Below are 17040 nucleotides of genomic sequence, written 5' to 3' on the forward strand. Positions count from 1 at the left end.
GGATGATTTGAAAGAATAACATTGAAACATATACATTGTCATATGTAAAATAGATGACCAGCGTGAGTTCAATACTCAAAGCAGGGCACCCAAAGCCAGTACTCCAGAACAAGCTAGAGGGACAGGGTGGGGAGGGACATTGGAAGGGGGCTCAGATGAGGGGGACACATGTATACCCATGGCTGATTCATGTTGATGCATGGCAAAAGCCATCACAATATTGTAAGGCTTTAATGTTCCAATTAAAATATTAATTAATTTTAAAGAAATGAACATTAAGGCACACACTTTCAAATAGCAAGGAATCCTTTGTTCCCTAAATTCGGTACTTGCGATTATATAATGGGAGAGTGGGACACGACTGCATACAACCTGCATTTCAGTCTTGATCACCTTTGATGTGCTCATTTTCCCCACCGGAAGCATGAAAATCTTTTCACTTTTTGAAGTTTATGGTGCAACTGGACCTATCTCTGCAGAATTCCCATGGTCCCTGTGGGTCTGGACAACTGACTTGAAGAAAGCTGGTTCCAACTCTCCTATCTTCATCCAGATTTATGGGCAGAAGGGGCGGACAGATGAGATCCTTCTGAATCCCAACAACAAGTGGTTCAAACCCGGCACAACTGAGAAATTTAGGGTAGGAAGGAAGTGTGATGGGGTGGGATGGAGGAAGGAGGAAGGGGTGTAAGATGCATTTGTCATCTGGTTTGATGCATTTGATTCTGGTTTTCGGAGCCAGGTTTGGATCAAGTTTGAAGACAAAAAGGTAAAACAGAGTTCCCCTACCCCTGCAGGAGTGCCACATTTAATCTACAGGCAATGCATTGGGGTGTAGTTTAGACCTGGCCCTTTATCTGAATCAAACAGTTCCAAACAAAGCACGAGAGAAGAAGCAAGTATGGAATGGCTTTGGGCAACCAGGAGCCTGGCAACTTGGGGAATCGTTGTAGAATAGGGACCCTGAGCACAGTTAGTGTCAAACAGCCCAACCTGGACTGAATTAGAGTAAGGAGCCAATTTAAGGGAAAGTATACATTTTAGAACATTAAAAAATAAGTTCAGCTTTAAATTTTCGATAATGTATATAAGTAGAGCAGGGCTTGTTTTGCCAACGGAAGTGCTGCTCTGACCTTTAGGTAAGAATAATTTTGTAATTTGCGGCTCTCTTTTCAGAGCACCCTGTTGGAGCTTCTATTATGCCTTCAGTTCATTGCTCGTTATGTATTTGTCTTCTCAGCTAGATTTTGAGCCCCTGGGAGAGGGCATGACCACTGTATTGATCTTTTTGTCTGTTTCAGTGCCCAGCAGAGTCCTGGGGCTCTGGGCCTGTGTTAATTTGCAGGGCTGCCATATAGATTTTGTAACTGAAAGCTTATCATTTGGAAGATTTCCTTTAGTCAGGATCCTACTGTGGGTCAGTTATTTTTGTTCAGTTTCACCAGCCCAGGCTGAACCCTAGATCTACAGCTGTCTCGCCCTCGTGTGCCATTGGTTAATGGAGCACAAGAAGATAGAGTATTTGAGGGTGGTTTGAAGTAAACCCTACCTTGATGCTGAAAAAACAACTCAAAGCAGGTGCCCTCCTGGCAGGGGCTCAGCTATGAGGATAAATACATTTCACTTGATTCTGTCCATGCAAACCTTGTTATTTCTCACCATAGATTGAGCTCCCAGACCTTGGCAGGTTTTATAAGATTCGGGTATGGCATGATAAAAGGAATCCTGGTTCTGGATGGCATTTAGAAAAGGTGAGATGACCATCTTGGGGTTGGAAGGTGATTGGGAAAGGAACCAACATGGTTTCTTTCTAATGACCTTGTCTTATTAGTTTGCCTTTATCTGTTGGGAGTGTGGATGGGGAAGGGTTACAGTGAGACCTAAAATTGGACACATGACGCATGGAATTCCTGATGAGGACAGGACTTTCAAAGTAGGCTAAAAAGGTGCTTAGGTTTCAAGAGACTTGCCTTGTGTCCCAGTCACCTGGCTGCCAGGCAACTGTGGGTCTCTGGGGGACCAGAGGGATAAATATTAATCTGGCACTCCATCTTCCACAAGAGTCCTCTCTGGGGGGATGGCCTTGTCCTCCTTGAGATGAACTAGCAGAACAGGAACCTCAAGGCATGGATAAATATCTCTAGTACACCCACTTGCTCATCCCAGGACTTCATTCCAGATGACCCTAATGAACACTCTGACCAAGGACAAGTATAACTTCAACTGCAATCGCTGGCTGGATGCCAATGAGGATGACAATGAGATCGTTAGGGAAATGACTGCTGAAGGCCCAACAGTACGGAGGATAATGGGCAGTAAGTACTGACGGGCTCTGATCCTGGGGGAGGTAGTGGAATGGGGGGGGTGTGTGCCAATAGGAGTCTGACTCATGAGCTGTAGTCTTGTCCGCTGTGCAGAATCAGACTCCCTCTGAATGAGGAATGAGTTTATAAGATCCTACACTCAAGACAGGCTTGTAGGAACCATCTCCAAGGCATGATGCTAAAGCTCTATGATGATAGGTATGGGTGAGAAGGGGGAGATTTCTGAGTCTTCAGGTTGGCTGTGAGACAACGAGAAGAATCCACACTGAACAATATTTCTCCAGACACTCCCTGAAATTAAAGGAAGCATCCTCTTCAAATTATTCATGAGATGCTCTTCAAAAAAGGAAGGCTGGATCTGGGTTCTTACAGCCATACTCGACTGCTCCCTTGTGAATCCTCTATTTCTATTTGAGGCTAGTGGGAGAGAGCTGAGCTTTTAATCTGAAGTCATCCACAGTCAAAGAGGTAAGCGAGACCATTTTGCCTTAGGTTGTACCACCAGAGTGCTGGCAAACACATGGCATATGTCCTATACTTTTCCCTTGGCAGAGATTACTGGGCAATCACATCATTCTTTCCCATTGAGCCTGAAGTGAGCTTTATGGCCCTCAATATGGCACTGCAAGCAAATATTAGCAATTGATCAGAATTAGCACTTAAGATAATTAAGTGCAAAATTAATTTGAAAAATTGAAGAAAGTTAAGACTATATAGAGAACAACATCACCCATCATTCCTGAAGTCCTTCTAAGTATTTGGATAATGTCACTTCTCAGACATTTGCACATCCAGTAGAAGCTCTGTCTCTCTCTCTCTCTCTATATATATATATATGTAAAGAGGGATCACCCTGTTAGTTCAATTAGGCAATGCTTGCAATTAGTACTATTTTATGATTCTTCTTCAACTTTAATTCAAATATATGACTATGGAATATTTGTGTTCAAAGGGCCTTAGAATAGCCTGATGCAGGTAAGGAAACCGAGGAAGTTCTTACCCTGATTATACAGTTAGAGACAGAGTGGGACCTAGAACAAGATCTCTGACCTTGTCAGTGACCATACTCGGCCTTTTCACATTCAGTAGTATTTTCTTTGGCAGCAAGGCAATCATCTCCCTGAAAATATGATAAATAACATGATCCCTGCTCAGCCCCCAGTTAGGACTTTATATAAAATGTAGCCCAAGGCAGAAATACACCTACTGTTATCTGGTCTGCCCTCTTTATGTGCCAGAATTGAGCCTGTAGATATGAACAATTGAGGAGAGGGGCTTGAGATCTGTTTTCTAAATCCGTCCAACCAGTCCTCATAAGATTAGCTCCTCACTCCCTATTTCTGAAGTTATCTGGTGCTGTCATTCCTGAGACTTTTTGCAAGATTTCTTTGTGAATTTCACAACTGACTGCTCTAATCAATTCTCTCCATCTGTTAAGTCATGGGACCTCAAACTTCAGCATTATCACCTAGAGGGCTTCTTGAAACACAGATTGCTGTGCCCCACCCATGAGTTTTCTAATCCAGTGGGTCTGGGGTGGGGAGCTCAGGAATTTGTTTATCCAACAAATTGCTAGGGGTCCCGGAGAGGCCCCACTGTGCTCAGGCATTAGTCACTTTTCTAGATGTGCCCCAGCTTCTGAAATTTGGTTGCTGCAGTCAATATTCATCCCTCTCCCCAGGCTTTATTGGTGACAATTTTATGTTTGGTTAAATCTTTAAAATACTGGTATGCTGTCATTCTAGTGAGATTTTTTTTTTTTTTTTAGAGAGAAAGCTGCCACTTTTACTTAAATGCCCAGGCTATTCTTTTACCTCCGTCTCTTCCTTACCTTGACTAAAGCATGACTCCCCTTCTCCCAAAACCCAGCTTTCTCTCCTCACAGCTGTGGGGCTAGCGAGAGGGGGCATTCTCCTGACTCTCTCTGCACTTCAGCGTCAAAGCTCACACCGCCCATAGGGGGGGGGCCTCTGTCCCAGCTCATTTGCATCTCGTTTGCACTGTGTCCCCTGGTCATTCGCTAAATCCCCCACTTCTACCATTCATTGTTCTAGAATAGCGAATTAGTCTGCTTGGGCTGCTGTAACAAAATACCATAGACTGGGATTTTAAAACAATGGAAATTTATTTACTCATAGCTCTGAAAGCTGAAGTTCAAGATCAAGGTGTTGGCAGGTTGGCTTTCTCCTGAGACCTCTCTCCTTGCCTTGTATATGACCATCTTCTCAAATGATTTTCTCTGTTTGTGCTCCCATCTGTGTCCTGCTGCTGCTGCTGCTGCTGCTGCTGCTGCTAAGTCGCTTCAGTCGTGTCTGACTCTGTGTGACCCCATAGACGGCAGCCCACCAGGCTCCCCGTCCCTGGGATTCTCCAGGCAAGAACACTGGAGTGGATCGCCATTTCCTTCTCCAATGCATGAAAGTGAAAAGTGAAAGGGAAGTCACTTCAGTCATGTCCGACTCTTAGCGACCCCATGGACCGCAGCCCACCAGGCTCCTCTGCCCATGGGATTTGCCAGGCAAGAGTACTGGAGTGGGGTGCCATCTGTGTCCTAGTCTCTTCTTAAAAGGACACCCATCATACTCGATGAAGGTCCACACATACGACCTCATTTTATCTTGTTTACCTCTTTAAATGTCCAAAAGCCAAAATCAATCACATTCTGAGGCCCTGGGGGTTGTGACTTTGTTTTGTTGATCCTGTTCGTGATGCCAGTTGTCTCACTGTATCTCACTGTGCACACTGTTCGCTGAACCCAGGGTAGGCAAGGCTCGACCCAAGGGACTGGAAGAAGACTGGAGGAGCCGTAGGAACTGGAGACATGTTTATTCTCTCCTGGCTGGCACGGCAGCTGTAGCAACAGATAAAACATAACCCAACATAAGCACACCCAACCCTTCAGGGCCTTTCCAGGTGAAGCTCATATAGGCCTACCGCACAAAGTGGCCTGTGACCAAGTTGAGTACCTCATGACGCGCATGCGCAGTGCTATAAGTGGTCTCGGCTGTTACATAACCGTGCAAAGTCATTGTTTACAGAACGTGGGGCCAGCGGGCACGAGAGCCTGGCTGGGGGCAGGGGGGAAATGAGAGAACCTGACTGGCGCCATCTTGTTAATTTTCCCGCAGACTTCAACATATGGATATGCTGCTGCTGCTGCTGCTAAGTTGCTTCAGTCGTGCCCGACTCTTAGCGACCCCATGGACTGGAGCCTACCAGGCTCCTCCATCCATGGGATTTTCCAGGCAAGAGTACTGGAGTGGATATGGATATGAGGGGGACACAATTCAGCCTGCATCAGAGAGTATCTCTCAAAGTGTGGTCAAGAGCCCGTTTATATCAAAGCTGCCCAGAGTGTTTGTTAAAACAAAGATGCCTGGGCCCAATCTCAGATAATACTAACTAGACTCTCTGAGGGCTCTGCTTGGTAATCTGTATTTTTATCAAGCACACCAAGTAATTTTTGCACATATCAAAACTTGAGAGACTTTGTTCCACTCATCAATGTCCAAGTGGAAAATCTGCTCATCTGCATGCTAGTCCTTGTCTGCTTTTGTGCCCTCACCTCCCTCCCAGGCAACCGGCCACTCCTCAGGACCTCACTCGGGCTCATCCCACAGAGCTGCTCCTCTGAGCTCTGACTCAGTCTCCACCTCCAACTCGGGCTCCTGCGCTCCTTGGCTTCTCATGACCTTGATGACATGTATACCACCCTTGACCTTGAATTCCATCCAGCTCCTTCTTCTCTACGTTTCTCCTGCTCTGTCAAGGACTTGTGGGTGTTTGGAGGATATGTTTTAGGCACAGGCCTTTAAGAAATCATCCAGTGGGGAGAAGATGCAATCTTGAAATTGGGCAAGGACCAAGTCAACTACAGAAGAAAACATAAATTCAAGAAATACTTCACAGGTGGAACCGGTGGGATTAGAATGAATGCTGTGGACACCGTGGGGAGATGAGCTTCCTGCTGAAGAAGCTGGGATTTGGAAGTAAGGATCTGAAAGATTAGAAGAGATCATGGTGGGAGGGGTGGGGAGGAAGAGCGTTTCCATAGGTTACATACAATAACACGCTTGTTTGTTTTTGCCTTCTGTGATACTATTACAAGAAAATGGCAATTAAAAAAATTCTGTAATGACTAGTATTGGACTGAAGTGAGCTAAGTTGAGACCTGGCATCCTTTACTGGAGTGCTTGCACCTCTAGCAACATAATACAAGGAAGCTACAAGGGGCTAAAAATAACTGCACACATACAGCAGCTGGGGCAGTTATGAACCACAGATAGAAAAAGGCCACAAACCAACTGCCATTTCTGAGTCGCAGGGAGCAAAAGCAGGATACTGGGCATGACCCCTGCATACAGTACCACCAAGAGGGTGGGCAGACCACCTAAGCCACTCCTCCAATCAGAGCCTCCAATCTGCCACTACCCTCATCCCTTTTAAGGAACCAGCTTGCCCTCCTCGGAGAGCGAGCAAGGGCACTTGTAAAGCCTTGCCTGAATTTCTTTTCTGGCCTCTTACCAATTTCTATTGATTAAAGAGTCCCAGGACCTGGGTTCGTAACAGAAGAGCTGTTTGTTCTGGCTATAAAGGCATTTTAATGTCTTCTGGGGGTCCTGGGCAGTACTTTGGAGCCCATACCAACTTGAATTTCTTTCCCTCAACTGTTCTTTTTGGCCCACATAAATTTCTCTTGTTCTTGGAACATACCCATGACCTCACTCACCTCTACAGGAATTCAGATCTCCTTTTCTGGTCTGGATGGTTCCTTGTAACAATAAATAGAGGTGGTGGCAATGTCTCACTTCCCCAGTTGGTATCCTGATCTAGTGAATAATATGCAGGGCTTCCTGGAAATCCCTTGGGGAGAGCTTTGGGCTCATGTAAGATGAGTAAATACCAATTTAAAACCAATTCTCTAGGTTTGAAACTGTGTACTCCTAGTTTACTTAAAAAACAAGGGCCAAACAAGCAAGCAACACCACATCTGAGAGCCAGGATGCCACCGGGGGTGATCGCACTGATTAATGCAGACCAGGAAACACGGACAAAACACTCACCAGCCCACAATTTATTTCCACCTTGCCTTTCCCTCAGAAGTGATATGAGATAGCAAAATTGATGAAATTAGCATTCTCCAGTGTGTGCCCAGCAGAAGTGATTTTGTACCACTGATGAGCGGGCAAGAGACCACTGGACTCAAGTGCTGAAAATTGTAGCTTCTTGCTAATCAGGCTGAGCTGTAATTTTAAAATTAAAGTACAAGAGGCTCCAGTACTTACTGTCTGTTTGAAGTCTTTCACTGCTGATAACTAACAGTTAAAATCATCTTTAATTGCCCACAGGCTTCTTGCCAGGAAGGAGCTTGAAACCTTAGTGGCAGGTGGGCTGGGAGGGCCCCCTCCCCTAGAGAGGATTGGGACCCCTGACAACGTCCAGGCAAACAGATCGTTGAACTCCTGAATAAAGGGGACTGGAATTCCCAGGCACAGGGATTTCTGAATTCCCTTATCAGCTTGCTTCTGGGAAAGGCCTAATAGTTACAACTGGAAAAGGCAGAATGACCTTCATCAAAATTCAGAATGAAGTGAGACAGGCATGCCCCCTTCCCTTTTGTGCTTCCACGTTTCATTACTCAATCCAGTTACCGCTATTTGTTCCAATTACGGTTAACAACACCTATCGTTGGGAGCTTAACACAAAAACATGAGTTTCGTTTATACTAACGCTGAAAGTTTAAAACACATAGCTTCTGTATTTTAGCAGAGTTGATTGGAGAGAGAGCAATGGTTGAATGCCAGGTGCTGCCCCCAAAGAGGCAGTGTTGGAGGCAAGACCTTTCCCCCTTGTTGGCTTCAGCCACAGTCAGGCAGATCTTCAGATAAGCTGCTGTCCTTGACCTTTTCTTCTAACACGTGCTTTTGCTCAGACACTGTATCTTCAGACTCTTATATTTAAACATCAAATTTAATTTTCGGATGTCTTCATATCACCAAATAAAATGGGTATATGACGGAAAAAAAAATTTGTGCATTGAAATCAACTTACTGGTACATCATTTCTGATGTACTTTATCTTCATTTCAGATGGACCACGGATGAGTAGTGTTCATTTTTAAAAAACAACAGCTATATTGAGGTATGATACATGTTCATACAAGTCATCTATGTAAAGTATTCAGAGGCTTTTAGTATATTGATAGAATCATGCTTCATGACCACTATCAACTTTCAAAACATTTTCATTGCCCCCAAAAGAAACCACATGCCCAATAGAAGTCACACCCATTCCCCCACCTCACTCCTTAGCTCTGAACTTACCCATCTGTTTAAATCAATTATCTATTTTTTGTTCCTAGATTTGCCTGTTCTGGACGTTTCAGATAAGTGAAATCATTTAATGTAAGACTTTTTATGTCTGTTTCTTTTACTTTGTTGTTTAGCTACTAAGTTGTGTCCAACTCTTTGAGACCCCAGTGGACTGCAGCACTCCAGACTTCCTTCTCCTTCACTGTCCCCTGGGGTTTGCTCAGATTCATGTCCATTGAGTCAGCGATGCTGTCTAACCATCTCATCCTCTGATGCCCTCTTCTCCTTTTACCTTCAGTCTTTACCAACATCACAGTCTTTTGCAATGATTTGTCTCTTCACATCAGGTGGCAAAGGTATTGGAGCTTCAGCTTCAGCATCAGTCCTTCCAATGAATATTCAGGCTTGATTTCTTTAGGATTGACCAGTTTGATCCCCTTGCAGTCCAAGGGACTGTTAAGATTCTTCTCCAGCACCACAACGCAAAAGCATCAGATGTTCGGTCCTCCCTCTTCTTTCACTTAGCACAATGTTTTTAAACATCCATTCACCTTGTAGCATGTATCAACATTTTGTTTACTTTAATTACTGAATAGTAGTTCATTGTGTAGAGAGACTGCATTCAATTGTTGATGGACATTTGGGTTGTTTCCACGTTTTGGTTATTATGAATAATGTGACTATGAACATTTATGTGCAAGCTTTTGTGTGGACATATGTTTTCAATCCTCTTGGATATATATCCATGAGTCAAACTGCTGCTATGTGGCAATTCTGTTTTGAGTTTTGAGAAACTATCCTACTGTTTTTCAAAACAGCTGCACGTTTTGCATTTCCATCAGCAATGTATGAGAGTTTTAATCTCTCTACATCCTTGCCAACACTTGTTTTTCTTTAATATTCTTTTTGTTGTAGCTCTTTTGGGTCCCTTGAAATTCTATATGCATTTTGGAGATGGCTTGTCAATTTCTACAAAGAAGTCAACTAAGACTGATAGAGATTCATTTTTATCTGTAGGTCAGTTTGAGAAGTATTGCCTTAACGACGCGATTGGAGCTTAATGATGAGACCCCGATGGACTGCAGCAATGTTAAGACTTAACAATGTTAAGTCTTCCAATTTGAGAACACAGGATGCTTTCCCACTTATTTAAATCATCTTTAATTTCTTTCAACAGTTTTTTAGTTTTCAGAGTATAAATTTTACACATGTCTTTCTTTTTTATTGAGGCATAATTGACTCACAAAGTTATATTTAGTTTCAGGTATACAACATAATGATTCAATATTTGTATATATTGTGAAGTGATCACCACAGTAAGTCTAGTTAACATCCATCACCATATGTTGCTACATAATTTTTTCTTGTGATGACAACTTTTAAGATATACTGTCTTCTTGTGGTTTAGTTGCTAAGTCGTGTCTGACTCTTTGCGGCAGCATGGTCTGCAGCGCACCAGGCTTCCCTGTCCTCCACCATCGCCCAGAGTTTGCTCAAGTTCATGTCCATTGAGTCAGTGATGCTGTCTGACCATCTCATCCTCTGATGCCCTCTTTTCCTTTTGTCTTCTACTCTCTTCACAATGTTCAAACATGCAGTACAATATTATTAATGTTAGTTGCTATACTGTACATCTCCGTGACTTATTAATTGGTTTTCACTTGTTTTCTTAAATTATCTGTTAAGGGACTTCCTTGGTGGTCCAGTGGCTAAGACTCCATGCTCCCAATGCAGGGGCCCTGGGTTTGATCCCTAGCCAGGGAATTAGATCCCACATGCCACAACTAAGACCCAGCACAGTCAAATAAATATTTTTAAAAATTATCTGTTAAGTATTTAATCTTTTTGGGCTTCCCTAGTGGTTCAACTGGTAAAGAATCCACCTGCAATGCAGGAAACCTGGGTTCAATCCCTGGGTTGGGAAGATACCCTGGAGAAGAGAACAGCTACCCACTCCAATATTCTGACCTGGAAAATTCCATGGACTGTAGAGTCCATGGGATCACAAAGAGTCAGACACGACTGAGCAACTGTCACTTTCATTTATTCTTTTTAATGCTATTTTGAATGGAGATGCTTTATTAGTTTTATTTTCAGATTATTCTTTGCAAGGTAATAGAAATACAGTTGATTTTTCTATCTTGATCTTGTACGCCATGGCTTTGCTGAACTCATTTATTGGTTCTGATCATTTTTAGTCGATTCCTTGTGATTTTCATTATACAAAGTCATGTTGTCCATGAATAGAGATAGTTTTACTTCTTCTCAACCTGGATACCTGTTCAAAAAGACACATGTACCCCAGTGTTCATTGCAGCACTATTTACAACAGTTAGGACATGAAAGCAACCTAAATGTCCATAGACAGATGAATGGATAAAGAAGACATGGTTCATATATACTATGGAATATTATTCAGCCATAAAAAGAGACAAAATTGGGTCACTTGTAGTGATATGCATGAACCTAGAGTCTGTCATACAGAGTGTCTATCTCTTCCTGAGCCATCCTTTTACTTCCAACCTATTTGTGTCTTTGAATATAAAGTGTGTTTCTTCCACATATCAGATAGTATGATCCATTATTCATTCTGTCAATCTCTGTGTAATAAGGAGCATGAATTATTTTTGATGTTTGACTTCTGACAGCTTTCCAGCTATACCAATCTTTCTTATTTTCTGCCTGATATCTGGGCAATTTGGTGAGAAAGCCTGGATGTTCCCTTCCTTCACACTGGTGGAAAGTTCAAGCCATACAAGGACCCAAGTGAAGAAATTCCCACCCCCTAACCACCACACCCCGGAGAAGGCAATGGCACCCCACTCCAGTACTCTTGCCTGGAAAATCCCATGGACGGAGGAGCCTGGTGGGCTGCAGTCCATGGGGTCGCTAGGAGTCGGACACGACTGAGCGACTTCCCTTCACTTTTCACTTTCATGCATTGGAGAAGGAAATGGCGATCCACTCCAGTGTTCTTGCCTGGAGAATCCCAGGGACGGGGGAGTCTGGTGGGCTGCCATCTCTGGGGTCGCACAGAGTCGGACATGACTGAAGCGACTTAGCAGCAGCAGCAGCAGCAGCAACCACCATACCCCAAGCCAGTCATCCTTCCCTGCTATCTCAAGCCATTTTTGGACCTGCTTGAGGTTTATCATGCTCTCCCAGAACTCCTCACTATGTGAAAAATCATCTTATGTTCACTCTTGGTACATACGTAGAATCATTAACCTTGATTTCTGATCAAATGTGGAGTCGGGGGATCCATCCTATCTCTGTCGGATTATCATCACATTTTGCCTTTGGATTTAAATATTTAGTCCATTTACACTTAAGGTAATTACTAATAAGGCAGGATTTAAGTTTGCCACTTTGCTATTTGCCTTTTATATGTCATACGTTTTTTTGTTATCCTTTTCTTATTCTTTCTTTTATATTAGTTTCTTTTTTTTAGCTTTTTAAAAAAATTTATTTATTTTTATTTTTTATTTTACTTTACAATTCTGTATTGGTTTTGCCTAAAATATAATTTTCGTTCCCTTTTTTCTTTTTATTTATATAAATTATTTTCTTATTGGAAAGAATTACACTTGGGGAATTATACCAGGGAATTACAATTAACAGCTTGCAACATTCTAGTTAGGATTGATACCAACTTATTTTCAATAATATACAAAAACTCTGCTCTGGTGTAGGTTTGTTTCTTCCTTCTTCTTCATGCTATATTGCCATACAAATTACATTTTTGTACATTATAAACCCACCAAAGCAATTTTATATATATATTGCTTTATGCAGTTGTCTTTTATATAAAATATGAAAAGAAAAGGGTACAAACAAAAATTAAAATATAGTCTATAAATATACCTCTATCATTGCTTTTCCTCATTCTCTTTATGTCTGAGTGTGTTCAAGTTACTGTCTAGCGTCAAATATGAAGGATTCCCTCTAACGTTTCTTTTAGAGAAGGTTTGCTAATGATGAATTCTTTTAGTTTTTGTTTATCTGGGAATGCCTTAATAGCCCCTTCATTTAAAAAAAAATGGACTTTTTAGAGCAGTCTTAGATTCAGAGCACAGTCCGTCTGCTTCACTGGCTGCTGCTTCTCATCTGAGTTTCTAGCTTCTGGGCTTGACCTCTAAAGTGGGCATCCCTCCATAGTCCTCCTCTACAGTCTACATCCTCTCCACAGAGGGCCACACCTGGCACTGTGACTTTCAGTGGAATCTACATGTCTATGATGACGAAAGTCATGTCAACAGTCCTGACCCTCCACACATATTCAACTGCCATCTTGACCTCTCTTTATGATCGTCAAATGCAGCAGTCCCCATCCATTTTGGGAGCAGGGACTGATTTCCAGGAAGACAATTTTTCCTTGGACTGGGGTAGGGATGGTTTGGGGATTATTTAAGCACAGTACATTTACTGTGCACTTTATTTCTACTATTATCGCATTGTGATATATAATGAGATAATTATACTACTCACTACAATGCAGGATCGGTGAGCCTTAAACTTGTTTTTCTGCAGCTAGGTGGTCCCATTTGGGGGCAATGGGAGAAAGTGACACCCAAAGTGTGCTGCCGATGTCCAGCCTACTCTGTAATTTCATTTTGATTGCTGTCACTGCAGAAAACCCTGCTTCGCAAACATAGGATGTTGGAAATGAAAGAAGGCTTTTCAGTGCTTTTTTTTTTTTTTTTTTTGCAAACTCATGATATTCCACCTTGGCTTTAATCCAGAAAGTATGGAGATTTGAAGTTGTCCCAACACACTTTTAAGGCCACCGTCATCTGTGATTCTCTTCTGGCACAGACAAAGTCAACTCACCTGGCTTATTCACAGATGGTTCACAGATCAGTTCCTTCCCAGTTTGTGAGTCTTTTGTGGCTGGAAAGTAATGCTCCAAGTCTTTTGAAAGCTGAGACAGGTGATGGTGCACAGGCTGAGAGAAAGAAGGTGCTGGCTCAGTCTCTTTCAAAATCTCTGCTAATGTTTGAAACATGTCAAAAATCCTAATGTTCACTCATCAGCCGCATAATTCCAGTTTGGCTTTGAATGCAGCCACTTTATCTGCTGACTTGGAAACAGTGCCATTTTCCCCTGTGACAGACTGCGTTTGTTGAGCAGGTTGCATATGTTGCGCAGTAAGCAAGTTTTGCAACCAATTCTGTGTCACTAAAATGTGCTGCCTGATAGTGACTGTTTTCCTAGAAGAAATCTCTGCAGTGGCCCTTGTAACTAAAGCACTCTGGTCAGTGATCTTCCTTTAGAAAGCCATCTCATTTCTGTGTATAAGAGAAGGCATGTGAGCTCTGTGTCCATCTCCTCACAGAGCTCTGTAATCAGACATGAGTTAAGGTCACGTGCTTTAATGGGGTTGATCATTTTAATCACAACCTGCCAAACATTGTTAAGTACAGGTGACATTTTTCAGCTAACCGGCATTTCTCTATGGATGACACAGTGTGTAGGTTTACAGTCAGAAGCAACCTCTTTTACCCGAGTAGTGAAACCAGAAATTTGTCTAGTTATGGCAGCTGCTCCGCCCATGCATATACGGACACAGAATGACCAGTTCAGTTTTCCTGATGTGTAGTCATTCAAAGACTTGAGCTCTGGTGTTGGTGGGCTACAAAAGTGCATGTGACATACCCTCACGCACACCCTCCTGAAAAACATATCGCACAAAAACAAACATTGCTGCCTTGTTGTCATCATCGGTATACTCATCAACCTGGATTCCATATTATGGTGACTCTCTAATCCTAACAGTTGCACCTCAGTATCCCCTGCTATTTCAGGGGACATCATCCATTCATCCATTCATCTAGTTAAGGTGGTGGGCAAAAGAGGAACATGTGCTACCTTTTGAGCTGCAGTCTCTCCTTAAGGCTCACAACAATGTCCTTAGTAACAGGCAGGATCAGCTCTTCACCAATATTAAAGGGCTTCTAGCTCCAGCAATGCGATTAGGCTCTAAGAATGATGCTCTCAGTGCAGACACGTTTGATAAAGCGGTGCCCTTCAATAATTGCATCTGTTTTTCGTGTTCACATTTTTTTTTTCTTCTGGAAAACTCCAAGGGCTTATCTTTTAATGCAGGGTGCTTGGTATCCATGAGGTGAAGAAGTTTAGAAGGTTTCATGGTTTTGTTGGATAGCTGGTCGCCACATATTTTACCAAACGGGCTTGGAGAATGTGAATCACCTGTTGAAATGAATGTGTAGTTTAAGTAGGACTCTTGGTATTTTCTTTGAAGTGCAGCCTACTTTTTGTGAAATGAAATGAAAGTTGCTCGGTCATGTCCAACTCTTTGCAACCCCATGGACGATAGCCCACCATGCTCCTTTGTCCTTGGGGATTCTCCAGCAAGAATACTGGAGTGGGTAGCTGTTTCTTCCTCCAGGGGATCTTTCCAACCCAGGGATTGAACCCAGGTCTCCTGCATTGCAGACGGATTCTTTACCAGTTGAGCCACCGGGCAGCCTCGGAGTCTTATGCTCTCTCATCACTGGGTCTTCACCCATTTCCAAAGAAACCCCCTGGGGATGTTTATTTTTTACTCATTTTGGACAGACTGGTTCCAAATAGGAAAAGGAGTACGTCAAGGCTGTATAGTGTCACCCTGCTTATTTAACATATGCAGAGTAGATCATGAGAAACGCTGGACTGGAAGAAACACAAGCTGGAATCAAGATTGCTGGGAGAAATATCAATAACCTCAGATATGCAGATGACACCACCCTTATGGCGGAAAGTGAAGAGGAACTAAAAAGCCTCTTGATGAAAGTGAAAGAAGAGACTGAAAAAGTTGGCTTAAAGCTCAACATTCAGAAAACGAAGATCATGGGATCTGGTCCCATCACTTCATGGGAAATAGATGGGGAAACAGTGGAAACAGTGTCAGACTTTATTTTTTGGGGCTCCAAAATCACTGCAGATGGTGATAGCAGCCATGAAATTAAAAGATGCTTACTCCTTGGAAGAAAAGTTATGGCCAGCCTAGATAGTATATTCAAAAGCAGAGACATTACTTTGCCAACTAAGGTCCGTCTAGTCAAAGCTATGGTTTTCCCAGTGGTCATGTATGGATGTGAGAGTTGGATTGTGAAGAAGGCTGAGCACCAAAGAATTGATTCTTTTGAACTGTGGTGTTGGAGAAGACTCTTGAGAGTCCCTTGGACTGCAAGGAGATCCAACCAGTCCGTTCTGAAGGAGATCAGCCCTGGGATTTCTTTGGAAGGAATGATGCTTAAGCTGAAATTCCAGTACTTTGGCCACCTCATGCGAAGAGCTGACTCACTGGAAAAGACTTTAATGCTGGGAGGGATTGGGGGCAGGAGGAGAAGGGGACAACAGAGGATGAGATGGCTGGATAGCATCATGGACTTGATGGACGTGAGTCTGAGTGAACTCCGGGAGATGGTGATGGACAGGGAGGCCTGGCGTGCTGTGATTCATGGGGTCGCAAAGAGTTGGACACGACTGAGCGACTGAACTGAACTGAACTGAGCTTGTGGGCTTGCCGAAACTGTGACTGAGAAAAGTGTGCAGAGTGAGAAAGAGGCATAGATGGAAGTGGTAAATAAAATAACGGGTGGGCCATGCATAGACTAAAGCAAGTGTTGGATTCTGACTTAAAGCCTGCCACCAGATGTGGCTTGTTACTTCCCACTCACTGATAGGGTTTAGATATGAGTCTGCAAGCAACTGATTTGCTCCAGTCTCTGTTCAGTCAACCTCTCTGCTAATGCTAATCTGATCTGCAGCCTCTCCCAAGCACTAGCTTCACTGCCTCAATTCCACCTCAGATCATCAGGCATTAGATTTTCATAAGAAGTGCACAGCCTAGATCCCTCGCATGCTCAGTTTACAGTAAGGTTTGCACTCCTACGAGAATCTAATGCCACCTCTTATCTAACAGGAGACAGAATTCAGGTGGCAATGCAAAGCAAGGGTGAGCGGCTGTAAATACAGATGAAGTTTCGCTTGCTCACCTACCACTCATCTCCTGCTGTGTGGCCCAGTTCCTAACAGGCTACAGACAGGTACCGGTCTTTGGCCTGGGAGTTGAGGACCCCTGGTCTAATAGGCATTTCAGATTTATAATGAAAAAACAGAACTATTGAATTTTACCTCCAAACTTATCCTTCTTCCCAGACGTCCCTACTTCTTGGCAAAGCTATTCACCTAGCTGCCTAAGCCAAAAACCCAGGAATCATCCCTGGTTCCTCTCTTTCCCTTAATTACCTATCTAATCTATCACTGATCTGTTCTTTCTACCTCAAAAATGTATCTCTAATCTACTGACTTCTCTCCATCTCCACTGCACTCCCAGTCCTGGGTACCCTCTCTCTTTTCTAGACTACTGTAATTATTCCACTAACTGCCCTCTCTGTTTC

The 17040-nt window shown here is 43.1% G+C and overlaps 1 protein-coding gene across 2 annotated transcripts in view; it reads left to right on the forward strand.

Annotated features, from left to right (window-relative positions):
• The window catches only part of LOXHD1 (lipoxygenase homology PLAT domains 1), a 198251-nt gene that overhangs the window by 70485 nt on the left and 110726 nt on the right, over positions 1-17040 (forward strand). For both annotated transcript variants that reach the window (XM_040264546.1, XM_040264547.1), the window contains exons 10-12: positions 480-640; positions 1665-1751; positions 2180-2315. In XM_040264546.1, coding sequence (XP_040120480.1) covers positions 480-640; positions 1665-1751; positions 2180-2315 — 384 coding nt within the window. The remainder of the gene's footprint in view (positions 1-479; positions 641-1664; positions 1752-2179; positions 2316-17040) is intronic.

Source organism: Oryx dammah, unplaced genomic scaffold (assembly GCF_014754425.2).
Source record: "Oryx dammah isolate SB20612 unplaced genomic scaffold, SCBI_Odam_1.1 HiC_scaffold_22, whole genome shotgun sequence".
In the NCBI taxonomy this organism is placed as follows: Eukaryota; Metazoa; Chordata; class Mammalia; order Artiodactyla; family Bovidae; genus Oryx; species Oryx dammah.